The 25,794-nt window shown below is 35.0% G+C and overlaps 2 protein-coding genes and 1 non-coding gene across 4 annotated transcripts; 2 read left to right on the forward strand and 1 right to left on the reverse strand.

Moving 5' to 3' along the window:
- Positions 1-1,461: 1,461 nt before the first annotated feature.
- On the forward strand, positions 1,462-4,860 carry LOC130745685 (protein MANNAN SYNTHESIS-RELATED 1-like). The gene is made up of 6 exons (XM_057598048.1): positions 1,462-1,809; positions 2,488-2,623; positions 2,741-2,811; positions 3,247-3,332; positions 3,711-4,281; positions 4,404-4,860. Exons 1-6 carry the CDS (start codon positions 1,708-1,710, stop codon positions 4,680-4,682), a joined length of 1,245 nt encoding a protein of 414 aa, XP_057454031.1. The 5' UTR covers positions 1,462-1,707; the 3' UTR covers positions 4,683-4,860.
- Positions 4,861-6,299: 1,439 nt separating this feature from the next.
- TRNAK-UUU (transfer RNA lysine (anticodon UUU)) lies at positions 6,300-6,372 on the forward strand. The gene has a single exon. It is a non-coding gene; the product is annotated as a tRNA-Lys (tRNA).
- Positions 6,373-6,737: 365 nt separating this feature from the next.
- Positions 6,738-25,460, reverse strand: LOC130745686 (calcium-transporting ATPase 9, plasma membrane-type-like). Of its 2 annotated transcripts, none has more exons than XM_057598049.1 (35): positions 25,292-25,460; positions 23,037-23,188; positions 21,613-21,842; positions 20,513-20,629; positions 20,384-20,423; positions 19,489-19,604; positions 19,272-19,403; positions 19,087-19,176; positions 18,316-18,385; positions 18,007-18,077; positions 17,818-17,901; positions 17,657-17,734; positions 17,507-17,578; positions 16,484-16,567; positions 16,087-16,169; positions 15,891-15,999; positions 15,751-15,806; positions 15,614-15,656; positions 15,423-15,506; positions 14,722-14,859; positions 13,312-13,377; positions 13,111-13,209; positions 12,566-12,676; positions 12,106-12,273; positions 11,579-11,638; positions 11,211-11,375; positions 10,898-11,014; positions 9,881-9,979; positions 9,390-9,527; positions 8,657-8,757; positions 8,316-8,361; positions 8,085-8,216; positions 7,472-7,579; positions 7,293-7,384; positions 6,738-7,127 (listed from the first exon to the last, which is right to left on the reverse strand). In XM_057598049.1, the coding sequence occupies exons 3-35, from the start codon at positions 21,805-21,807 to the stop codon at positions 7,016-7,018; spliced, it is 3,276 nt and encodes a 1,091-aa protein (XP_057454032.1). In that variant the 5' UTR covers positions 21,808-21,842; positions 23,037-23,188; positions 25,292-25,460; the 3' UTR covers positions 6,738-7,015. The 2 variants fall into 2 exon arrangements, with proteins under 2 accessions (XP_057454032.1, XP_057454033.1); XM_057598050.1 differs by having other exon boundaries at positions 23,037-23,191.
- Between the last annotated feature and the right edge of the window lie 334 nt (positions 25,461-25,794).

Consider the following 25,794-nt stretch of genomic DNA (forward strand, 5'->3'; position numbering starts at 1 on the left):
TGCTCTCTTCTTCCAACCTTGATGCCCGTGAATCCTCTCTCCTCGCTCTCCTCAACCTCGTTGTTCACAATGAAAGGTACTTCTAGTTCTATGCCACTACTACCCCCCAAAGATGTGTTCTTTTTCTGAAATCTAAAATGGGTTTCAGATTTCAGAAACGAAAAAGAAAAAAAAGGGGAAGAACAAGAAGGGCCAAACAGCGGCCACGAAAGAACAACGAAAATCGTTGATTTCCCCTGAAACTCCACCATGAAAATCGTTGACAACAGACATAGTAAGAAGATGCAAGAATGGTTGAAGAAGACAGTGGTGGTGGAATTCATGGTGTGTGTGTGAGTGTGAGTGAGAGAGAGAGAATGGAGATGAGTGTGGCCATGGCTATGGGTGGTTTGATTGGGTGGAGAGAGCAAAGGAAGCAAAACCAAAATCAGAAGCCAGGGGAATGAAATCAGAAGATGAGGAGAAGAAGAAGAACTCTAATTTGATTGGAAATTTGGGGGAATTGAGGTTAATTTGTTTTTGTTAATTAAATTAGGTTTAGATTTGTTAATTGATTTTATTTTATTTATTTAATTTAAATTTTTTATGTGTAATTTATTTTTTATTTATTTTTAAAATCCACATCAGCATTTTAATCCAAGTCAGCATGCCTATTCATCACTCGCCGAAGCTCCGGGCTTCGGCGAGGACCTGCTCCGGACTGATTGCAAACGAGAGGACCTAGATTTGCAAATTTTCTGGGGAGGGACTAATTTCAGACGGCGAGACAAAGACAGGGAACAAGTAGACGATTAACCCTAAATATTATATATCTCACAAATCACCTCATATTTTCACATATCACAATTTTTCACCACTTACTTCAATAACTATCATTCTCTCTTTAATACAAATCAACTTTAAATAAAGCTTATTTCAGTCTAACTATATATTAATTAATGAACGTGTAAATCGTGTGTTTAACGTTAAACAACATATACTTTAAAATAGAGAGAAAATTTTGGTGTGGCCTAACCTAATTTTGATGTAGGTCAAGCCATAGGCCCCTAGGAGCTACCTAACCTAATTAGTCACTGTTGTCGACGATAAATACATTTTTCTCAATAAAACAAAAAGTAGTAACCCTCTCCTACCTAGTTTTTCTTTTTGAGATGCTCCTCACTTAATAGTTAATGCCCACATTTATTTCCTTCAAATCCCCCCCTTATCACCATTCTTTTGCTGCCGAATCTCTGGGGTTAAAGTAGGCTTCTTTTTTCAAATCTCTTAATGAGCATTTAAAACTCTTATTAATTAGCAATATCATATGAAGACACCAGTTAATATTTTTTAGCATTACTCCATTGAAGTCTAAGTCCACAAGTAAAATAGTAGTAATTCATAAAAAGAATGATGAATGCAAAGTTAAAGTCTAAATCCAGGTTTATAGTATTATAGGAAGCACATCGTTGTCATCAGAAGTGTCGGTAGTAAACTGTTGAAATAAAACCCTGTTCCTGTTTGTCTCTCACAACACCAACTTGGGTTTTGCTATACTATAATACTGTACTGTGTTCCCCACCTCCATGTGCTCTTAAAAGATTCCATTTTTATGCTTGATTCAATACCCCATTTTCATTTTGCTTCTAATCTCTACTTCTTCTCAGCTCCATCAACAAACAACATTGGTGACTGAGTGAGTGAGTGAAATCTTTGCCAAAACCAGAGATGGGTGTGGATTTGAGGCAAATTGTGGCCGGTATTCTCACTATCACTATGTTCGTAATGCTTATCCATATGATCAAAAGGGACAATTTTGATGCAGTTGAAGTAAGTCTATCTCCCATCAAAAGATGCAATCTTTCACTGTTTTTAATTTGAAGTTTTCATTTTTCACTCTCTGAATTTCTGAAAGTCTCAATTTTTATCTCTTTGTGCTTGTTTTGTTGAATTGATTAGGAGGTTGTATTGCAGAGGTAGCAATATCAATTTACTGTGAAATTTAACTGGGGATCTGAATTGGTGTAGAAATTAAATAAATTTCAAGGATTAAACTAAGCCCATTTTTGTAGATATGGTTGTAATGCTTGCAGAGATGATAGATCCGTTGTTCAAATACAAGGAGATGGTTTTTCAATGAAATAGTGATCAGAAAGCCCCCTTTTGGATTTTGGTAACTTTATGCTCAACAATTGTTGTGAAATCATTGATTGGTTTGTGGGAAGACATGAATTAAGCAAATTGAATCTTCAATTTCTGCACTAGGATGTCCTTCCAGGCTAGTTGATTAGGCACTACCTCAAAATCCATTTCTATATCTTCATGGCCAGGCCTACTTCCCCTGAGTTATTTTTAATGATAAAAATAGGGGGGGGGGGGGAGGGGGGCTCATTTCAGTGCATTTCCTAGTGCTTTTTCAATGCAGATTTATTTTGACCATTACTCTTGTAATTTTTCAATATAGGTGTGATTTATGACTTATTTGTTTCAATTTTCTTTCTTTACAAGGATAAACTTCAAGGAACAACAGAGGAAGTCATCTATGAAAATGTAAAGCTTGATACTACTCATGAGAGAAAGAATATAGGGCTTTGGAAGGGAGATGCAGACGAATTAAAACCATGTTGGGCTAAGCCAGTTGGAGGTAAAATTTGATTTCTAAAGACTAAACTGCCAAGGATACTTTGTCATGTACTAAACATATTTGCACGCACTCAATCTTTTTGTATTTATTAATTCATGTTTTGGTAATGGCTGACAGATGACGTGGAGCGGACTGAGGGGTTTGTTATATTTTCATTAACCAATGGCCCAGAGTATCATATATCTCAGGTAAATGAATCAACAATTTGGCTTGACATATTGAGAAGTTGCTTATATATCAGCTATGCATCAATACTTGCAGCTGTATCTCAAACATACCAATATTTTCCCTTCAATTATTTCCTCTCCTCCCCCTCCAAAACGAAACAGTACCATTATTGTGTATTTTTTCAGCAAGAAATGGAGAAAGATTTTTTGTCATTAATCACCATATGATACTGATTATACTTATGATAAGATTTATAGTTTTTTCTACTCTTTTACTATATTTATGTGCTCCTTTAGCGAGTGTGTTGTTGTGAAATTTGAAGTTATTTCGTATTTGCATTCTGTATTTAGTTTACTTTCCTTTCTGTTTCTATTTGCTTTGGAGGGTTTCATGTCCTCCTGTTCTGTTTTTCTCTGTCTAAATCTTCTTTCATCACCAATGTACTTCTTCTCCAGATAGCAGATGCGGTGATTGTTGCTAGAAGTCTTGGGGCAACACTTGTTATCCCTGATATCAGGGGAAGTCAACCTGGTGAAAAGAGGTTAGTGCTGACCATAAAAGATTCAGGGTATAAGATGTGTATAAAAACGGATAATGTTGATGTTAATATCTTCTCCTGTTATAACCTCTGTTGTAGCAGAAGAAAATTTTGTGGGATGTGAAGGAGAAATGTCGCTTCTCTGTTTTCAAAGAAGTAGCCATACCATTGATGTTAATAGCTTCTCATGTTATGACCTCTGTTGATTTGTTATTTGAGGTCCCATTATTCATATTGCAAGCTTGTTTTGGAAGTAGCACAGTTTGAAAATGCTTTGTTCTGATTACAATTTACAGTTCACAGTTGAATTCAATTTGAAACCAGTGTAATTTACTTTTCTACATACACACTTGCGTGTGCCTAAGATAATTTATGTCTCAGGAACTTTGAAGACATTTATGATGTTGACGTGTTCATGAAAAGCATGGACGGAGTGGTCAGAGTGGCAAAGGAACTTCCTGCTCATGTGTCGTCACAGAAAATTGCGGCTGTGAAGGTCCCTAGTCGGGTTTCTGAAGACTACATTGCTAAACATGTTGAACCAATTTATAGATCAAAGGGAAATATAAGGCTTGCCACTTACTTCCCTTCAATAAACATGAGAAAGGCAGAGAAGAAAGGTGACACTGATTCAATAGCATGCTTAGCAATGTATGGAAGTTTAGAGTTGCAGCCAGACATGCGCGACCTTGTTGACTCCATGGTTGAAAGGCTTAGAACTTTAAGCCGCAAGTCAGAAGGCCAATTTATAGCCGTGGATTTGAGAGTTGAGATGTTGGATAAGAAGGGTTGCCAAGACAGCGGAGAGAAGAGCTGCTTCAATGCCCAAGAGGTTGCAATGTTTTTGAGGAAAGTTGGGTTTGAAAAGGACACTACAGTTTATGTGACACAATCAAGATGGGATAGCCGCCTCGACTCTCTTAAGGATTTGTTCCCTAAAACATACACAAAGGTCAGATTTTTGTTCTTATTTATCACCCCTCTCTTACTCTCTTTTTCATAAATACAACCTTCTTTCACTTTTTTTAATCCTCGAAGTATAAAATCTCTCATTTCCTCTGATCAATGTTGCAGGAAGCCATTGTGCCTGCGGATAAGAAGAGCAAGTTCCTAGATTCTCAAGATTCTGAGTTGGAGAAAGTGATTGACTTTTACATTAGTTCTGAGAGCGATGTTTTCGTGCCAGCAATTTCAGGTCTGCTGTATGCAAATGTAGCGGGTAAGAGAATTGGTTCTGGTAAGACCCAGATATTGGTTCCGGCTGATATTCCAGATTCATCTGCTTCTGCCTCCAGTTTCTTGTCCTCCTATATCTCCAAAAAGAACCATTTTGCCTATTCTTGTTTTTGCTAGTTCTCAGTGAAGACAATACAAAGCATCTAGATCCTGTAGCAAATGTTGTGTGGCCAAGGTCTTGTTGCTTATGAAGCACCCATTTGGGAGTCTCAGTGTTAAGGGCCTAAGGCTTTGTGTTTTTAAATTTATAGTATGAACGTTCAAGGAAAAATGAAGAGTGAGATGTTTACTGTCATTTAACATGTCTACAAGGCTTTCTCTTCACATATTTGATGCTGCATTCATTGGGTATTTAACTTTTTATAGCATATCTGTAGCATTGTTGCCTTCAAATTGTCCTATAATCCACAACCTACTTTTTATTAAGATTTATGTAATAATAAGTAGTTACCAGAAATTAAATTCCAGGAGGTCTTAATAGCAACTCACTCTGATACTCTTTGCCTGCGCCCTGCTGCCTATCACCCTCCGCCGCCACCACCACTTTTCGGCACCCTCTACCATGTCAATCTGTCATTTGTCACTCTCTATCTCCAACACCATATGATAGAAGCTTACTTATATCACATTCAATCCTTGTCAGTCACTAGTGTGCATAGATATGATAAGAGGTTATGTGCTCATCCTATTTATTGTTCTCTGACCCTCTTACCCGGCCCTATTTGTCATATCTCTTAACCAACAAACAAGACACGTTGATCTAAGTCATCCAACCAAACACAAAACACGCATGATTATGTAAACACAACCTATGTCTGTACTGTGTAAACACAAATAACGTGGCTTTGTTTTTTTTTTTTTTTTTTTACATCGAAAATATAAATTACACTATTAGGGATCGATCCCTGAACTTTTCCCTCCCAACCCATATGTCTCATATCTCTTACCACACTTGGCTTTGTTATTTACCTCATTGTTTTCTTTATGTTAATGTATCAAGTATCAACTATTTTTTATTTTTTTTGGTACATCGGAAAGATAAACTATAATCTCATTCATGGTTGATTGTTGGACCTCCCCCTCCCCATTCATGTTTATCCGCTCTTACCACTTGAACTATCACATACTCTTATCTATTAATGAGTCATGACATTTGAACGTGGGATCAATGAGCTCCTAACTTTTGAAAAATAAAATGAGCTCCTAATCCATGTGGCTTTCTAAATTTTGCAAATCATTTCAAATTAAAATATTTTTATAATTATGTTCTATTCTCCAAATTCAAATTAAATCATATTCGATCATGCAAATTTCATTATTTTTTGACAGTAATCAAATTATGCAAATTTCATTATTGGAAGACCTTGGACAGTAATATTGTTTTGTTTGAGTCAAATTTTAAATATCATTATTATATTTATATTGTTGTCTTAGAATCCAACTCTATCCAATTTTTAAGATCTTTGAGTAAAGAACGTTTACTATTGAGTATTGATATAGACATACAATCCGTTAGAGTTTCAACATTATTTCGAAGTAAAAAATAACAATGATTTTTGAGAAAAAAAGTCATGGTACTTTTTCTTTGGAGGATTACAGCATATCTTCTTATTTTTCTTGATTAGATAAATGAGTTGATACCAAAGGAAAAAAGGTGAAATTTATGATGGTTAACTTTGAAGGGTAGAGATTACCGTAGGGATATTAAATCGATTACTCAAGAAACTATTAACAGCCGTCTTAGCTCAGCTGGTAGAGCGCGTGGCTTTTAACCACGTGGTCGTGGGTTCGATTCCCACAGACGGCGTTTTTTTGAGACCAACGTGCACCAGACTGTTTTTGGAATATATTTTTCCTCAACCAATCCTGAGAGGTTTTCTTGTGTTCACATGCTGCTGGTAAGGAACACCGTTGTCTATAAAAACGGAATAGGTTTAGTAACAGAGTTTAATTATGAAGTTTACGAGCTCAGGCTTCAGGTTTTGAATTATTTTGAAGTGAGATTACGTGTTAAGGATCCATTTGTGGATGAACAAATGAAAAAGAAAAACAATGACAGATCATACTAATTCAGTAATTGTACTGCGAGAGTTTTCATTTCTTGCTATAATGAATTTTGTTTCTCTACTTCAGCTCTCAAGTAATCGAACCTTGCCAGTGCTAGAAAGTCAGTTTGAAACTATTTATACTCTAGCAATTCTAACAATTTCTAGAAATGTTACAATGTACACTTGACCCAAAAATTGTTAAACAATTAAGAGGCATAGGTTTAGGCACCACATAACGATTGCTTTATGCTTAAATTCCCTTTGGGATAATATATTGAATATACATTATATTCAAACTCTAGAAGTAAAGCTTATCAGCAATATGGACTAGTAATATGTATTGTTACTTGTCAGGCGTTAGCTTAGTATAAACTGCAGACGATCCATTTCAGGAACCAATGCCTATTGTTGTGCAGCACGAGACCTCCTCAATCTCCTAAGTGGCCTCAAGATGTAACGGGACAATGGTGTTTTAGGAACTGGAATGAATTTTCCAGCTATAGCAAGAGGCCAGCTGTCAGATGGCAAAAGCAATGGTTATATTTATGAAGATTTTAGAGCATTTTACGGAAATTTTTAGCTTGTTCAACTCTGGATTATACCAAGAGCATGAACGCATAATTCATTGATACTTCCAGAATTGTAATAATCAAATGCTAATGCAGTTGAGCGAACTAACCTGATAAGGCCAATAAGGAGAGAAGCAAGCCACAGCGTCCAATTAAGCCTCACTGTATCGGTGAACTTTCCAAGGAACTCAATGATGATTATCTAACAATTTGGAGTGGAGTGAGAAAAGCATGCAAATGATAATAATTAAGGATAAGAGTACAATAACAAAAGGGGTTGTCTATTCACCTGTAGTATAAAGGTCATTACAACAATTCCCATGAAGAGACGGTTCTTGGTCACTCCTCGGAAGACATTCATTTCCTCAGGTTTCCGAGCATTGAACTCGTTGAATATCTGTATGATGAAAAAAAAATTCATAAGAACTTTGATAGACTACAAATCTACAAAGTAAAGAAATTCTTGCAATAGTATTCGTATAATTGCACCCAAGGGTTGCTTTCCTTCGTCTCTCTCAAATGCAAGGAAGGAAGGTTGAAAAACAGCAATAAACTTTACCATATTAATTGGCATTCAGTTCATGCAAACTAACTGAAAGTTATACATATTTTTCTAAAACCATAGCCACCAAAAGTAATGAAACCCTGCATTATCTTTGCATGATCATTTCAGGCATGCTTATTCATGAAAATATAGTTTGAGGGAGAACTATATTCTATAATTCCGAGCCTTATCATATAAGTGGCCCTCCTAGTAACTGATGAAAATAACGAGGGGTTCATAAAAAATATCCCAACCAAAGAAAAATAAGAACATAAAAAGGAAACAAAAGAAAAAATAGGTTCTTCTAGCATAAGGACCAGAAAATATTTCGTATTTATACTTTTAAAGATCCACTTACTTGGCACATGACAAATGCGTTGAATATTAAAGTATTCTTCACTTGAAAAGCGTGAGCTCTAGTATCTTGCTTTGGTAGAATACTTTCACCGCGGAAGTTAAGAACGAGAAGAACAGTGATTTGATAGATAGCCTGTGATGATAATGCTATTAGACAATAGAGCCAAAAAACATCATATTCCTAATTACATGATTATCTTAATAAGTCACTCCATAGACTAGACTAATTTACCTGAACGAGCAAGTTTCTCCACATGACATTCGTAATAAGAGGTTCCCTGAAGGCCAAACATAAGATCACAGTAAAACATGTATTGTAATTTCAAAACCCAAATCAGCCATCTAAGGCACGCAAGTGCCTCAAAAGTTAGAGCTAAATGTGACCATTTAAAATTCAGTTGCTTTTGGAAGCTACCTAAAGTAAGTAAAAGCCATATCTGGTCATGTAACTAAAATCAAGTATAACTGTATAAGTCACGTGCAAGTCCATGTGCGTTTATGTGCCAGTTCAGTATATCTTTAAGATTACTAGAAATATTAATCTGTTAAGCGAGAAAGCCAATCAATTCAAACCTTCGGCCAACTGGTGATCTGTTCATTAGATTGTCTGTTGGTGGTTCAGTAGCCAATGCAAGGGCCCCAAGTGTGTCCATGATAAGGTTGACCCACAAAAGCTGCACCAAAGAGCACGTACATCAATAACAAATATATACGTGTTTTTATTGTTGATTTCAGTCATCTCTTCTCTTCCCTACGTAATTTATCAGTCGTAATTCTTAATAACATGCATTACATTATGAAATTCTAAGCCAGAAATATATTAACGGATACAGTTATTCAATAACTTTTCAGTAGAACTCCATGAGAAAAATAAACAAAGAACAATCAGGTCTATAATCCAAACGAAGAAGAGTTCCCCTTTCGGGTGGTGGGTTTTGACCTAAACCATAAAGAATTGAGAGCTACTTCTACACATTGTAGCAACTATCTACAATGATACCCTTGAAGCAAACTCAACCCGCTCAAGTAATACAACTTAGTACATGTGTTACCTTTTACATACATAAAAGCAAAGAATCAAGTATGTTGTCTCATAATCAAGCCAATGCCATTTCGGGGTTAGCAATTGATATTGGTACATTTTTCCTGTTCTGACCAATATTGTAATCTAGGGGACTAAAAATTATGGTAACTGACCAATTCTGAATTTCTGATTGTCTAATTTTCACCTTCTGTTTGGTTTTAGAGTGTAAACGTAGGTGTCACTCAAAGATAATAACATGAGAGAAGAAAGAAAGAGGAGTACCTGTACTGCATTTAAGGGAACATCACCAGAAGTTATTGATGCCACAACATTAATTACAAGAGCAGCAACATTAACAGTAAGCTGGAACTGGATAAATTTCTGAATATTTGCATATACAGAGCGGCCCCAGCGGACAACCTACAAAAAGAATGAAGCAGGCATCTTAGAAAAACAACAGATTGATCAAATTGACCAAATCGTGGACACTTGTTTCTCAGTGAAATTAATCTCTCCTTGAGCCAAAACGAAGCTAGAAGCTAATTGTACTTACTACCATGGTACAGGTGGCAAATTGGAATCTGTCTCGGTGATAGTTAGTTCATAGCCACTTTTTAAGCCAGAAGGGCCAAAAGAAAGTAAATTTTACTTAAAATAAAAAACTTTTAAGAAAATAAAACAATGGCAAGCAAAAATTAATGACTTCTTACTTTATTGATATCATTTACTAGGCAAAGACACCGTAAAAGGATGACAATGTATAAAATGTTTACCTTTACCACTGAAGCAAAATTATCATCCAGGATTATGATATCTGAGCTTTCTTTTGCAACTTCAGTTCCTTGGATGCCCATAGAAAGACCAATATCTGCCTAAAATGAAAATAGCAAAGGACGAGATCAATTTTAAGAATTTATTACAGAAATTATTTAAATAGTGGAAAATGAAAGCGCAAGAGGCCAGAAGAGAATTTTGAGACCACCAACAACCAAGGAGAACTGTTTGTAAATTGCAAGAATTTGGATGCTAGATATGCCATAAAAAAGAAAAGAAAAAAGAAAAGAAAAGAAAAGATGCATTGGATATACTACTATCTGTTTTAAGGAAGAAAAGGACAATGCTGCGAAATAATGTCCTAAGAAGAAAAAAACACATAATGAGACTGACGTATTTCCATTCTCTTTTTCCTCCGTCTTTTCAATTGGTAGATCAAATCAAACACATTAAGATGAATAACTCTAGAATGAGGCACTACTAAAGACAAAGGCACGGTAATGAGTAAAGAAGAAAAATAGTGTTGGTTAAAGAAAGAATATCTCAATTCCCAACTTACGGCTGAATTCCCAAAGTTAATTATTGGCTATAAGCCTATAACTATTAATTGTTGCATCCAGAATGTTTGTCAACACTAATAACAGTAAACTTGACATCCATATATGCAGGCTTCTTGCACTCACCATTAGCATATGCAACTAGAATCATCTAAACTACACGAATGCATAGGAGCAACTGCTGAAAAGTTAAAGGAGAAATTGCACAAAACGACATGTCTGTTATTGCACATACAATTGAAGTGAGAAATATTTATGGTAAAGTCATGTCAATCAATTATGGAATGTCCTTACTCCTTAGTATACTGATCAAATATTTGCTGAGTGTGTCAGTGGTTCAGCAAAATATATATTATGCTTACCTTGCAAGTTCATTCTTAAGAAAGATTTCAAGAAAAAAATCCCAAACTTAAATTTAGTCTTCAAGAGTAAAGATTGCATCCAAGGAATATGACAGACCTCATGAAGTGCAGGAGCATCATTGGTGCCATCTCCAGTTACAGCAACAACTTCACCTCCTTTACGTAGTGCTTGCACAAGCAAAAGCTTATCATTAGGAGAAGACCTCCCCATCACCTAGATATATTACGCAAATCACTATTAGAAAATTATGTTCCAACTCAGGTGTAAATGTGTAATATGGTTCGAGTTACTAGTATGGACAGCATTCCTTTATATAAGACCATTTAATAAGTGGATAAAATCCCTTCATCGATTACTTGCATCTAAAGCATATAACAAAAGAAATTACAACGGATGAAATCAAGCATACCGTTATTTTCTTAACAATTTGTTCCCTTTCTTTTTCAGATAACTCACGGAATGTCTTTCCTTCAATTATATTTGGCTCAACAGCATCTTCAATTGAAGCCAGTATCCCACACTCCAAAGCTATTGCCTTTGCTGTTTGAAGGTTGTCACCAGTAACCATGCGTACCTGTGAATTGATAAATGAATAATGTGTTGGGTTCCCTTGATTGTATATTAGGGTAGCACTAATGCTATTATATAGTCAGAAACCATGTTCCACTGTTGTTAACTGGTTTCCTGTGAAACTATGATCTAATATGAAGAAATCTAGTTGATCAATCAATAAAGAGTTAAAAACTAAACTCATCAAACATAAAACTCGTATATTACCTTAACACCAGCATCAGTGCATAATTTTACAGCATCTTTGACGCCAGGGCGACAAGGATCCTGAAGATACAGATTAGTTGTAACTCAGATGAAAGATTCAAGGGTTAACTTGAAAGTATAAAGACCACGAAAGGTCCAGAGTAATCTGATTCCTTATATATTCAGAAAAAAAATATTCTGAAGCTCATAACTTGTAAGTTTCATATGATACATATCACAGTAACCAGAAAGCAAGACTTATTTGTACATAAAATGGCAGTCAGAAATGTAACACAAATCAACAAGTTTAACACAATAAAAATGGCAAACCTAGTGCTATAAAGCTCCTACTATGCGCGAGGTCCAGCGAGGGACCGGACCCACTTTGTGGATCTGATGTAGGCAGCCTCACCTTGCATTTTTGCAAGAGGCTGATTCCACAGCTCGAACCTGTGACCGCAAAGTCACATGGGTAACCTTACCGTTGCACCGAGGCTTGCCCTCAACAAATTTAACACAATATAACAGGAAAATCTATTGCATTTTACCTTTATTCCAACAATAGCAAGCAAAACAAGCTCATGCTCTGGCAAGGTCCATTGGTCTAAGTCCTCCTCGTTAGATGGAACTTCATCTAACTCATATGATCTGTATGCAATGGCAACACAACGTAAGCTGCGAGCAGCCATGTCATCAATAGCCTCCTTGAAAAATGCCTGTGAAAGAGTTTTAAATAAAGATTATCCACTTAGTTACGAAATTGCCAAAGAATTCTCACAGTTGCTATATTTTAAGAAGAATGATCAATTGCTGTATTACCCTAAATATAATTGCATCTGAGTAACCTCATAAAAAGGAATAAAGTGATTTGGTGATAACCTTATCCTATGTGATTTTCTTAATATGGTTATCAATCAAAAGATAAATAAAATTTCATCTCCAATGTTCAATTTAATGAATTTCATTCCATCAGCAAACTTTCTAAGACTTGAAACTGCTGTTCCTAACCTTCTCTTGTTCAATGGATTGCAAGTCACCATTTGAATCAAGATATTGGGTACATGTTCCAAGAACTATCTCTGCAGCTCCTTTCCAGTGTATATGTACTCCAGAGTCCCCCTGACACGAATATTGCAGTTGGTATATATGATTAGAATAGCAAAGATGGCAAAAAATAAAATAAAAAGCATATGTAATCTATGCACATGATATGATTCCATAATAGAAAAATTTACAATTATTAAGTAATTCAGTTCACAAAAGAAAGTTAATAATTGAGGAATTTAATTACCATACTCTATCAGTATAAACAGTTTTACAGATATGTCCAATCACATATTTCCATCTAGCATTTTTGGTTTAATTTTGTCTTTATTTTAATTGTGATGAGACACGATGATGAAACATAATTGAATGTCTATGTAAAACTTGTTTACACAGTCAGTGTAATTGAAAATATGAGGTATTAATATCCGTGCATAATACTAGTTTATAAAGTACAGCAAATAAAGGGATGAATATTGAATCAGTAAATATCTTAATAAAATGATTACCAGCTTCAAAGCAACACCACCTCGCTTTTTCTCAGAATTGAAAGGGAAGACATGAAGAACAGTTGAATTAGATCTGACAAGATCAAAATTCATACCCAACTGCCATATGTAAACGAGTACAGTTTCAAAATCAACTTATTAAAAAGAGAGGGGAGACAAATAGAAAAAAGAAACAGTACAGGAAAAAAATCAGCAGGGTACCTTGACCGCCCATGACAGAATGGCCTTCTCTGTAGGAGATCCTGACACCTCTGTCTCTCCACCATCCTATCAAACCAAATACAGTCACATGTTTGATGCTTAATAGGTATCAAAATTCTAATTCAAAACATTCATACAGCTAAAATCACATTCGAGACAATTAAAGAGGACAAGAGCAGGTTAGTAAAGAAAATTCTGTCAGCTTTTATGTTACTAACATTCACAACAAGACCAGTGCAATCTCATCCGTAAATGAAAAATCAATAAACTCAGTTGGTCGTTGACTATCTAGCCTATATCTGGTATTATACTCAATCTCATATCAGTAAATGAAAACAACTTGAGATTGTTGTTTGCTATCTGTAGCTTATATCCTGATATTAAATTGGTCCGTATGAGCCCATATGAAAGAAACTAGCCACATGCGCACTAGGGGATCTTCACATATACCAAATATAGGAATAAAAGCCTACAAACACCATCAATAATCATATTCATAGTTCCCATTCTTAAATAACTTATTTCAAGAGAAATGCACAAGATTTCACTGAACAAACTTCTATATTTGTAAGTAACAGTAACTTAGTACCAGCTTTATCAGCATCAGGCAATACGCCAAATGCACAAAGACATGCTACTACAGCAACTAGAGAAATATATACGACTTCAGTATCAACAAACATTACACTAGTAAACTAAATGCAGATTGCCAAAGCACCCCAACAAAAATCTCGTAGTTATTCTGAATGCATACTGTTCAGGACCAACTATCCTAAAAACTTAAGGAGTTAGGTGTGATGGATGGTTTTATATCTCAAACAAGTCCTATAACGCAAGAGCCTTTGAGCTTAAAATGTGAACAATGTGCAAGTCTACTTTGCCACGTGCAGGCACCATATTGGAGCACCAACTCACCTGAAAGTTTAATTGTTAGGTGAAGGCTTAAAATTAGTCTTATATCTAACAATCACTGTCCCACAAAAAGCCCTTTAGACTTGAAGTATAGACAGTGTGCATGACTATTTCACTTTGTATTGAAATTCAACTAATCTTGAAGCATGGAGCACCAAGGGTCCGAATCCCAACCGATTAGCCACAAAGACTTCAAAACCACAGTACAATATCATGGACTACCTTTCGTAAGAACTTAGTTGGCTCATCAATGGTTTCATATCTCTAGAACATACATATGCCATTGAAGTAGTCTCAACTCTCAACACATATATGACCTTTGACCAATTTTGAGTGTCAGTGATGTATGCAGTTTTCTATTTAAAGAATCACAAGATAGAGTTCCCCTCAAAAACTTCAATCAAGACCATGAAGAAATCCTTGAGTTAATTTAGCACATCAAAACGAAAAAAGGTAATCCTAGAGATACAGTTGTTAAAATTTCATATAAAGGCAAACCTTGGGCACAAAAATATTTCCAGTTGTATTCTGTGCAATGCCCTCATTTATCAGAGATAATACTTCTCGATCCAACTTTGATGAGTCATCCGCTGGATCTAGTTTCTTCCTCCCAACATATGCCTCAACGACAGTCATCTATTAATTCAAAATATAAATTAATATCACATCTTCGTAATTCAAATATTTTAAATGAAGAAAATACAGATACTGGCAAGTTCAGAAGAATGAACTCATCACTTTTTCACAAAAATTGCATAACCTACCAGATAAACTATGCCTATTTCAAAAATACAGTAACATACACAATGAGTCTATTAAACAACTGAAGTCATTCATCAAATAACTGATCTGCTCTAGTGTTCCCTTCTCTCTATTTCTCTGTATTAGCCTGACCAAATAATGTATCCTTCTCCCATTTATACAGCTGCCTAGCATTTTTTTACGGGAAGTAGAAATTAAACTGCTTATCTAGTTTGTTTCATCAACCGAAAAATAGGGATACAGATCTCCATGAAGTTATACTGTTTGAAAGTCGGAAAATTTAGGAAAGTGGCAATGACCGATTTGTTATGAAGCCAAAACCACCTATAAAATTATAGCCCAACCTTTTGAAGCCTTTATTCATTTGCAATTTTGCATAAATGAGTTAAAGCCATAAATCCTTTTAGACTATCTAAGCCTTGGACTATGAAACTCACCTGATTTAAGGTCAATGTTCCAGTCTTATCACTGCAAATTGTTGTAGCAGAGCCCATAGTTTCGCAGGCTGACAGCCTTCGTACCTGCACAACTTCGTTTGTTAGGAAAGATATTTTTTGAGCAAAAAATAACAAATGGTTTGCAAAACTAAGATATAGAGTTGATTGTTGGAGAATTAATTGACACTTACCAAGGCTTTGTCTGCCATCATTTTCCGCATTGAATATGCCAGGCTATTGTGAAACCAAGAAAATTACACAGATTAGAAGAAAACAATATCAGGGGCCAAATTGTGGACAATGAATTAACCTAGCCAATTGAGCTTACGTTAAGGTAACAGCCAAAGGAAGACCTTCAGGCACTGCAACAACCACAATTGTGACCTGCATGGCTCTATATTTAGTAAAAACTATCAAGCGTAGAATAAGAGAAATGAATGTGTAGAGCAGTTCAAAACTCGCACTTACTGCAATGGTAAAAATTTTGATGACCCCATCTACTGCATCGCTAATACTAGTCTTTCCAGCTACAAATTGAGGTTTTTCATCTAAATCTTTTGTATGGCCGGAAAAGTATCTACAATTTCAAAGTATAGTGTGTCAAAGATGGCACAGAACCTGTTCAATGAGTTATAACGTAGAGAAAAGAACAATTTGAGAATACCTGCCCAGGAGGACTGCAAGCACTAAAACTGCTACAGAAAGCCCAACTATACCAATAAAAGTCGCCACTCCATTCAAACGTACCTATTTCATGTCACAAAATAATAAGCTCAGTTCTAACACGTGGTTTTCCTTGAGGTACTGCTAAAGCAACAGCCTTTCTTTATTGAGAAATGCTAATAATACATTCCCTAACACACTCTTTCCAGCACTCTACAATCTACATTATTGGACGAAATTCATGAACCCAACACTCAAATCATAGGAAGTGGAGCCCAGATGATTCAGTAGGATCCACATTAACTTCACCCAATAATAGAAAGTATGTTAAAATTATCGTGTTAGAAGTGTCTTGCTAGCAAACCTTATGGTTTTATTTCGGATGGAACCGGGATTACCTGTAATGGAGTCTCTTCTCCAGTATCCTCTGAGATACTTGCCATCAACAATCCCCACTCAGTGTTTATACCAACACCGGTTACCTACACATGGCAGTATAAAATATGACTCATGGTGGGGGCATTTTGTAAAGACAAATGCTCCTTCTAAAAATCTTCCTATTACTTTTTAAAGAAAACATCAAATGAAAAATAAATGCAGTTTACATCTCAAAAACATAAAAGGCATTAGGTACTTTCTCCATTTAGTAGTTTAGTAATTAGGAGGATTATTATGAGAAACAAGTAAGAGGCTTTAGAATTATTCTTTTATAAATTTGTTTCAAGTGCTTCAACACCACTAGAATCATAACCAAAATAGGAATATCCTACACTTGCATTGAGTAGCACACCGATTAATGACCAAGAACTACACAATGATAAAATTTTAATAAAAATAATTATTGAAAGAATCACATCATTGCATTACAAAAACACAAGCAAATTATTCGCACAAATAGTTATTAAAATTCATAAATTTCCATGAGACAATAAAAACAAATGAAAAATTAGTTTACATTTTTACCCAGAAAAATAAAAATTTAGGTTGCTCAATTCAAATTATTTTAACTGATTTGAGTAAAAGGTAACGAGGAAAAGGTATTAGCATGCACACAGGAAGCACACAGATGCAATTCAATCTCCATAAGCCAAACATTTTCCACTAAATAATTTCATAACCCTAAATCAATTCAACTTATCAGTAGTTCTATTTGTTTAGAGGGTGGAAAACGCTTTAGATGGAAACAGATAACAGTGCCTAATACCCACTCATGGTTAGAAAGAGAAACATAAAGACTGAAAAATAATTGGCAAGTGGGAGAAAATAGAACTGACTGCTTTCACAGATGGTAGTTTTCCGAAATACATTCATATCATTCAGCATTTTTCATTTTCTATATCAACAAATAAACATAACTAAGAAAACAGAAAAAAGGAAAAGGAAGACATAGTAGTCTAAGAGGATATAGTATTGTATTATACCAGCATAACACCAACTCCATCTGCTACTTTGCAACCAGACATCAAAAAGGGTGTTTTGTGATCCTTATGAACCTGCAGAATACTATATGCTTAAAAGTCATAAGAATAAAAAACCAATAAGTTGGTAACAGGAAGTATGAAAAAACATACAATCTTGCTTTCACCAGTCATACTGGATTCATCAATTGCTAGTGAATGGCTGGTTATTAGTACTCCATCAGCAGGAACCTGAGTAGTATACCCATAGAGTAATCAGTGGGGAAAAAAAAAACTCAATTTCTAAACAAGCCCAAGATATCATGCAAACTCACCTGATCTCCTATTTTGAGGGGGATAACATCACCCACAACAATCTCAAATATCGAAATTTTAATTGTTCTCCCACCTCTAATGACCTGTAACGTGTTCGATAGTATATGGTCAAGGTTTAGGTACCAAATGATAAGTTATGTTATTTAGGCACAATGATAAGTTATGCTCGGATAATATATGATACACACCTCCAATTGTATATTCTGTTTCTCTGCATTCAAATTCTGAAACTGCAGAGATTGCCGATAATCACTGACAGCTGGCAGACCAAAAACAGTAACCGCATAAAGTCAGTCCTAGAAATAAATGGATACGGCTTGTAGTAGTGTCACTAATAAACAAAATTCCAAAAAAAGTACATAAATAGTTCAAGGCAAAACAAGAGTTTGTCCAAATATCGATATGGTCTATCTATAAACACGTGTAAATATTTTGACAGGATTGTACCCACTGTTTATTATAAATAAAAAAAAGGAAAAATAGCTTATATACAACACCTGTAACTACAATGACAAGCAAAACTGCAAAAGCAATGCTTCCTCCATCATACCATCCTTCTTCCAAACCCTATCAATTACAAGTGAGAGAAACATGTATTCCATTATTCGTACAAATGACAAGAATAATCAGAAGATTCAGAACCAAGCAAAATTAGGTACTGCCAAAAGTTCAAAGGAATCATAGAATGAATATCACATGTAAATGGAATGTGATGAATTCAATTTTTAATCACGTATCCCATGCAAACTGGCAGTGTTACTGAAGGCTGAAACATAGTTTCAAGAACATTATTGAACAAACTAGCATTACATTTCATATTCTTTTATTTTTAGAAACATCACATTTTTACCATTACTATTACTATTGGTTGGATAACTTTACACCTCCATCTTTTACAGGACACCCGACAATAATGGATTGTGAAGAAACAGTATAGTGAATTCTTAATGCATTATACAAGTCATTCGTAATTCACATATATAAACATCAATTTCTTAAGAATTATATCTTCCTGTTCTCGAAACTTTGTAATTACCCGTACAAAAGAAATTGTTCAAACCTAATAACTCCAGGTCAAATTTTATCTTAAAATTTTCTTTGATATATTAATATTACCTATCAAGAAGGGAAAAAACCTAACAAATCATAAGCGTGAAGCATAGAACCAGAACCTAATCAAACTTCATATCCTTCCACAAAACCAGGGATCCATTACCAGAGTACAATTTACTAAAATGACGATTAGTAAATATGAATGTTCATCACACCTCTGTTTTTATTCCAAGTGCCAATGACACTGCAGCTGCTATAATCAATATTATGAGAGTCAAGTCTTGCCAAGCCTCCCATAAAAACCTCTGCAAAATGATCACAGAGAATTACTGCCAGTACCACAATTAATTATCAATTGTGATGGAAAAAAACTACAACTATAAAATCATTGAGAATATACCCAGAAACTTCTCCCTTTCTTCCGAGGATATGTATTAGTTCCAAATGCATTTTTCCTTTTCAATAGATCACCATCATCTCCACTAATACCTTTATCTGGATTTGATTTTAGTAAATTTGATAAGCCTTTAATCTGAAAAGGATATCACATAGATCATATTAGCAAAACATATCATTTCAATATGTGCAAGCAGCCAAAAAATATGTTGTAGACTTGCCCCTCCATATTGTTGTAAAGCAGCAACATTTTGATCCTTAGACATTGAAGCAAGCTGTTCTAATCCAACTGTATAGTCACCAACTGGCGTTGCAGGTGTCGCTGCTGTGCTTATCACTGGATGATTCAATGTATAAACCAAAATACTGTGATAAGTAACACAAAATGCTGATAACAATACAAATGCATGACCTTTAACCACATGGAGTTTAGTGTTCTTTCAGTAAACAAAGAAACTAAGTTTGTACATGCCAAAAACAGATGAATCAATTGAAATCTACAACCAAGACTCCTGCTACAGAATACAGATTGATTTATATGTAATGAATGTCAAAAAGGACTACGAACTAACATGCAATTCACATTATAATTTACTATGACTCTACAAGGGTGTTTGACTTTCACCTATCCATATTTCTAAATTGCATATCCACCTAAGGATATTAAATACTATAGAACTTTTTACTTCAGATAAGAAAATCAGATAATTTAATTATTTTCTTAACCTTATTAACAGTGGGAAACCTTAAATATAAACAAAAATTATTAATTATTTGATTTTCTTATCTGAAGTAAAAAGTTCTATAGTATTAATAAAATATCTTCACCTAAGGATATTAATTATTTACTTCATGTGGGAAACCTTAAATATAAACAAAAAGCATCAAGCCGTACTGTGTTTGTTTATTTAAATTTTATGCCAATTAGTTGACCTCTCTGGATCATTCTGTTAACCTCTCATCCATTGCACAAATGCTAGATTTGTTAATGTTTTACAGTGGTGGAAGGTTAATGTTTCATAAAATTATTATTTTACGAAGTTCTTGGTAAGCAAAGATGACAGTCACCAGAATCATTAAAATGAGAGAAGAATAATTATAAGACAAGAAGTATACCTAGCTCCCGTTCACCAGCCAATCTGAAAAGCAGTGCAGCCTGATAAAATAATTAATCTTTGATTAGAAAAGTAGAAGATGTATAGAAACAGTTAATCATGGAACATGTTTGCCATTCTGAAACATTACTCTTATGACTTGTGCATGGGCTCTAATCAAGCTTTTCTTTTGCTCTTTCTCCTCTTCCTTCTTCAAGTCCAGAGTATATCTAAAACGCCTGGACGCATTGAGCACGAGCGCTGCTTGCTGTGCAAGAGTAAAACTTCAGTTTAGATGCCTTGCAAAAGAAGACTACTACACTAATGTTCCTTGCCAAAATTGAACTATTAAAACACACAATCCAGTGATTAAAATAAGGATCCTGACAACAAGTTTCCTAAAGGCACTAATTAAAGAATCAAGATTGCGCAAGTGTTTATTGTGATATAAAATATTACATGCATTTATAATATGAAATGTCAATGTCATACATCTGAATAATAAAAACAACTCTCTAGCCTCTAGATTTTATTTCCTAACTAATACTTTTATGACTGTGAGTGTTGTCAAATAGCGGTTATAGCGGCGCTATAGCATAGCGCTTTTTTGGGTTACCGCTACGCCGCTTTTTCCGCTATTTTCCGCTTTAAGAGGCTGGAAATAGCAGATTTTTTGCTTACCACTATAGTCCGCGATCCGCAATTAACAACACTACTGATTAGCATTAATCTTGACGCTAAAACTGGCTACATTGGTGAAATCTCCCTGACGCACTCTACTACATTAGAGTATTAATTTAGTCTCAAGAACCAGAAATGCAATTAGCTAAAGCAATGCCTGAATTAGTAACAGTTTTGAACAAACATAGAAACTAACACACCATAAACGCATCTCATAATTTTCATCCTTTCCATTTCAGCATTCATTCATCATCAAAATTGAAATCATAGCCAATTCTAAATCTGTCAAGTCTTGCATGTAACCTAACTTATTCATTTTCTTTTTCCTTTACCTAATTTTGAGCATTAAACAAAACATGCATTGCAATAGCAAGATTCTGATGAATCGCAACAAATCAGTCATTGCACCAAACAATGCATCTCTCTCTACATTCCGAACAACCACATAAACATGCATACTTAGAGAGAAAGAAAATGCAGATCAATTTATGAACAATTAATGCGGTTAAAGATCAAGAAAACGCGATAAGCACATTGATTGAAGAGAAGAGAAGAGAATAGAATGATTACTCTCCAACGCCTGAGCGTGTCGTGCGATGCATTCTTGGTTTGAGTGATATCAAAAGGATCATCTGGATCGATGAGTTCGTCGTCGTCATCTTGGCGGTGAGGAGCGTCGTCGTCGGTGTGGTCAGGGTGGTGCCGAGGGATGTTGACGGCGAAGTGGCCGTTGGAATCGGAGGCGGAAGGCGGAGGAGAAGCCATTGTGGTTGTTGTTGCGGCAATTGAAATGTGTCACGCTGCGAGGGAAACGCACGCAAAATGTGAATGGCCAGGCCAGTGCCACACACACAGGGAGATGCCAGGCACAGGCGCAAGCACAAAAACAAATCAGAAGAAATGCCAATGCCTCCGTAAGCGGAGGAGGGGCCCACTGTTTTCGTTCAAAATATAATAAAATAATCAATAATTAATTAATTTAAAAAATGTAAGAAAAAGAGTGATATCGATATCGTGCGTTGTGCGCCCCGTGCTATTGTGTGGTGATGCTGAAGTGTCGTTGCTTTCCGTTAGCTGTTATTAGTGGACCACAGTCCGTGACACGCGGTATAACGTGTAAGTTGCCTCCTCGTTCTTTCGTTTTCAATTTCAGTTAATTTTGTTATAGAATTTTTCTTATCTAACTGATTTTTTGAGTTTTACAGTGGATTAATCAATCAGTTAGATTTTCATGATGCACATGTAAGAGAGAAAATATGTATTTTATAAATTTAGATAATTATATGACAAACTTTTCGAGAGACACAAATTATTATCTTAAATTTTATGATTTTATTGCAATGTAATTAAATTACAATAAAGTTATCGAAAATGTAAGATAGGGAAATATAATTTAATATATGAATAAAATATTTACACCATCAGTTATCAGTGTATTTAATTTTAAGAAATCCGCAATCCTTTTATTTTTATGTATTTAATTTTATACGATATTTTTTTAAAATGTATTTATACAGTTAAAATAGCTTGTAACCAAAAAAAAAAAATACAGTTAAAATAGCTAGTTTAATGTAACCAAAAAAAATAGCTAGTTTAAATTCTTGATAAGATTATGTTTTAAATTTTTTTTATCTTCTCTTAATCTTCCCTCTGACATATTAAATTAAAATATAATATCGTGAAAATGACTTGATGTTAGTATTTAGTTTTTTTTTCTAAAAATGACTCTTAATTTATTAAAAAAGTCATATATATTCTTAACACCAATCTTGGCTGATTTAAAGGATAAGTTTGTGTTGACACTTGATAATTTCAAAACAAAAAAAATAGAAGTTTGTGTTGACACCTCTACCACCTCCCGCTCATAAAGAAATGAAGAAATAAGAGTGAAAGAAGAGATAAATAGAAAGAAAACATGAGTGAAAATGAGATAAAAAAATAAAGATGAGTGTGAATGAATCTATGATTTAAAACACCATGTGATAAATGTGCACCTTTTAGTGTAATCTGCGTGATTCCATCATGGTTCCTGCAGATGAAGACAATCTAGCTAGTACACAATTGTGTACACTAAGAACGGGACATGTAGGTACCCCAACCATGTGTCTAACTTCTCTCAACCAGCTAAACCAAAAATTGGAATGTCCTGCTAAGCCATCAGAAGAAGCGCGTCACATATATAGAATTGAAGCTGAGTGAGATTTCAATTTCATGATATATTATACTGTACACCAACAGCAATAGTTTTCACAAATCTCAGCATGCTTCTTATAATGTGCATTGAAGTCCGAGGGAAGAGGACTTAAGATTGAGTTGCAGCTCACCAAGCATTAACTTTAAGGTAATGTTAGGTAGTGAATTAGAAGGCAAAGTTAGGCAGTGACGAATAAATTGATTAGGTAGCTTGTATACACATTCTCCACAAATTGAAAGCACATTAACCCAATCAACCTCATACTCATAGTTCAATTGGCTTTTTGCGCATTGGAATGATGTGAATGTGGATGAAATTAAACCAAATTCTGGTACAAGTTGTAAGAATTGTTAAAAATATTGTTGGCCAACGAAATGCTAAAAGATTGTTTTGGAGGGAAATCCCTCAATCCCTTCCTCCCTTCTTAAAATCTCTTAAACAAGGAGAGGACCTTTCATAATTTTCTCTTATGTCTTCTCTCACCTCCAAAACTCAACTCACAAATACACCGGTCACTTTTTAAGTTGGAACTTGATATTAAGGGTGCATGTGTTTGTGAGTTTTTAGAAAGAGAAGGGGAACAATTTGAGGGGAATGGGAGAGAAAGTGAGGGGGAAGGGAATAAGTCATTCATTTGTTTGCAAGTTTCAAATTCCTCTAAACCCCTAATTTGAGAACTCCACAAAACAACTAAAGAGGTCTTGGGGGTTTTTCAAAAATTCTCCGAACTCTTCCCTCTCCCCCTTTTTAAAATCTCTCAAACAAAGAAAGGGCTTCTCATAAGTCTCTCACTCTCTCTCTCATTCGATACTCAATTCACAAACACACCCTATATAACTCCGGAGATTTCCACATTGGACTAGGAGCAAACAACACATGCAAGTCACTTTGACACCATATCTTTTACCTAAAACCTTAAGGGTGTGTTTGTGAGCTTTTCAGGAAGAGAAGGGGAAGACTTTGAGGGGAAGGGAAGAGAGGGGAAGTCTTCCCTTTGTTTGGAAGATCTACATCAATCCAAAGAGTTTTCAAAAATTCTCCAAACCCTTACCTCATAGACTTTCAAATAAGAGGAAGGTTTCTCATAATTAGCCCCCCATTTCCCTTCATTACTTCCAAAACTCAACTCACAAATACACTTTAATGAAAGCATTAGATATGAGCCTCTAACTAATAAACTATTCAACACTTTCTTTTTCATCAAATATTGTGGGACTTCTCACTCACACTTGATATCCCAAATGAAGGTGTAATTTCCACTAAGAGAATCAATCCTTGAACAAAGAGGAAATTAAGTAATATTTTGGATCATATTGTTTTTCTTGGTAAGGAGGTTAATTGCCTTTGGGGTATATGACATATTTATAGAGAGGCAAATCACTTTGAAGATGCCTTAGCAAAGCAAGATTGCACTAAAGAGTTTGATTTGTGGGCATTGTTAGTATAATTGCCTTGTATTCTGTATTAAGACTTCAGTCTTTTTTCTTTAATAAAATTTTGCTTGGTCAAAAAAAAAAACAGATTACATTAGTAGGTGAGAGTAAGTAAGATTATCATTCTCATTCCTTATATGTAATTGTGCTTGTTATCTTAATGGGGTAACCATAATAAACATATAATGTGAGAATATATATATATATATATATATGGGTCTTTTCATCTGATGATAATACGGGTTAACAAACCATTATAAAAACCATCACAAAATCCACAAACCCAACTTGAATACCACATGAAGTTAAGTTCTCATATATAATAGCCAATAACAAAAGTAATCACATATATATATGGTAGTATATGATTTGGAAATCTAAATGTCATTCCAGGTTACTACCCACCACTCCTTTCATCTTGCTAAGTGGAAGATTCTAATCTAGCGTTTTGTTGAAGCAAGTTTCAAATACCAAAATTACTTGTTGAATTTAAGTACAGAACAAAAAGGCTTAGTGGGTTGATGCGGCTAAGAGTTTGATGAACAACGACATGAGTGATAACAACTACTGTGCGATGGAAAACAGAAGTAATTTAAGAGAAGCATATATAAATAGTGAATACCGTGAGAGAAAGAATGAGTACGATTGTGCATGAGCGCGCAGTTTACAATGTGAACGAGAGATTTGGATCGCCGTAGGGATATCAAAGCATCAATTTATTGCTGTGGAAAAAGAAGAAGATCGAAAAGAGAAAGGGATTGTTGTTGTGTTTCTTCAAATTAAAGATTAGAAAATTGACTTCGAGAAGACTGGCTGAGGCTGAGTGTTGGAAACGAAGCCAAGAAATTTCGCGGAAACTTCCCCGTCGTGCGCACCAAAACATGCTTTTGTTATTTAGTGGTACTGTTTTAGGCATGCATGCAAGTAGTGCCAGCTCACTTTTTTTCATCATTTTTCTTTGAGTAAAATACACTTATCCCCTCAAAGTTTGCTAGAAAAACACTCCACCCCATTCTTATTCAAAATATACACTCCACCCCACTTATTTTATCAAGTTAACCTCATTCAAAAAGATGCTAACGGAATATTTCATTCAAATCAAAATTATTTAATGTAAACTTATTT

The sequence above is a fragment of the Lotus japonicus genome, chromosome 3, assembly GCF_012489685.1.
Source record: "Lotus japonicus ecotype B-129 chromosome 3, LjGifu_v1.2".
NCBI classification, from domain to species: domain Eukaryota; kingdom Viridiplantae; phylum Streptophyta; class Magnoliopsida; order Fabales; family Fabaceae; genus Lotus; species Lotus japonicus.

Bases quoted from the DNA above. Each gene is read 5' to 3' on its own strand.
- LOC130745685 (XM_057598048.1), top strand. From the start codon at position 1,708: ATGGGTGTGGATTTGAGGCAAATTGTGGCCGGTATTCTCACTATCACT. The intron at 2,812-3,246 runs GTAAATGAATCA...CTTCTTCTCCAG, and splicing joins CAGAGTATCATATATCTCAG to ATAGCAGATGCGGTGATTGT. The intron at 4,282-4,403 runs GTCAGATTTTTG...TCAATGTTGCAG, and splicing joins TCCCTAAAACATACACAAAG to GAAGCCATTGTGCCTGCGGA.
- LOC130745686 (XM_057598049.1), bottom strand. From the start codon at position 21,807: ATGGCTTCTCCTCCGCCTTCCGCCTCCGATTCCAACGGCCACTTCGCC. The intron at 20,424-20,512 runs GTAATGTTTCAG...TTATTTTATCAG, and splicing joins CCCATGCACAAGTCATAAGA to GCTGCACTGCTTTTCAGATT. The intron at 7,385-7,471 runs GTGAATAGACAA...CCAAATTGTTAG, and splicing joins TAATGACCTTTATACTACAG to ATAATCATCATTGAGTTCCT.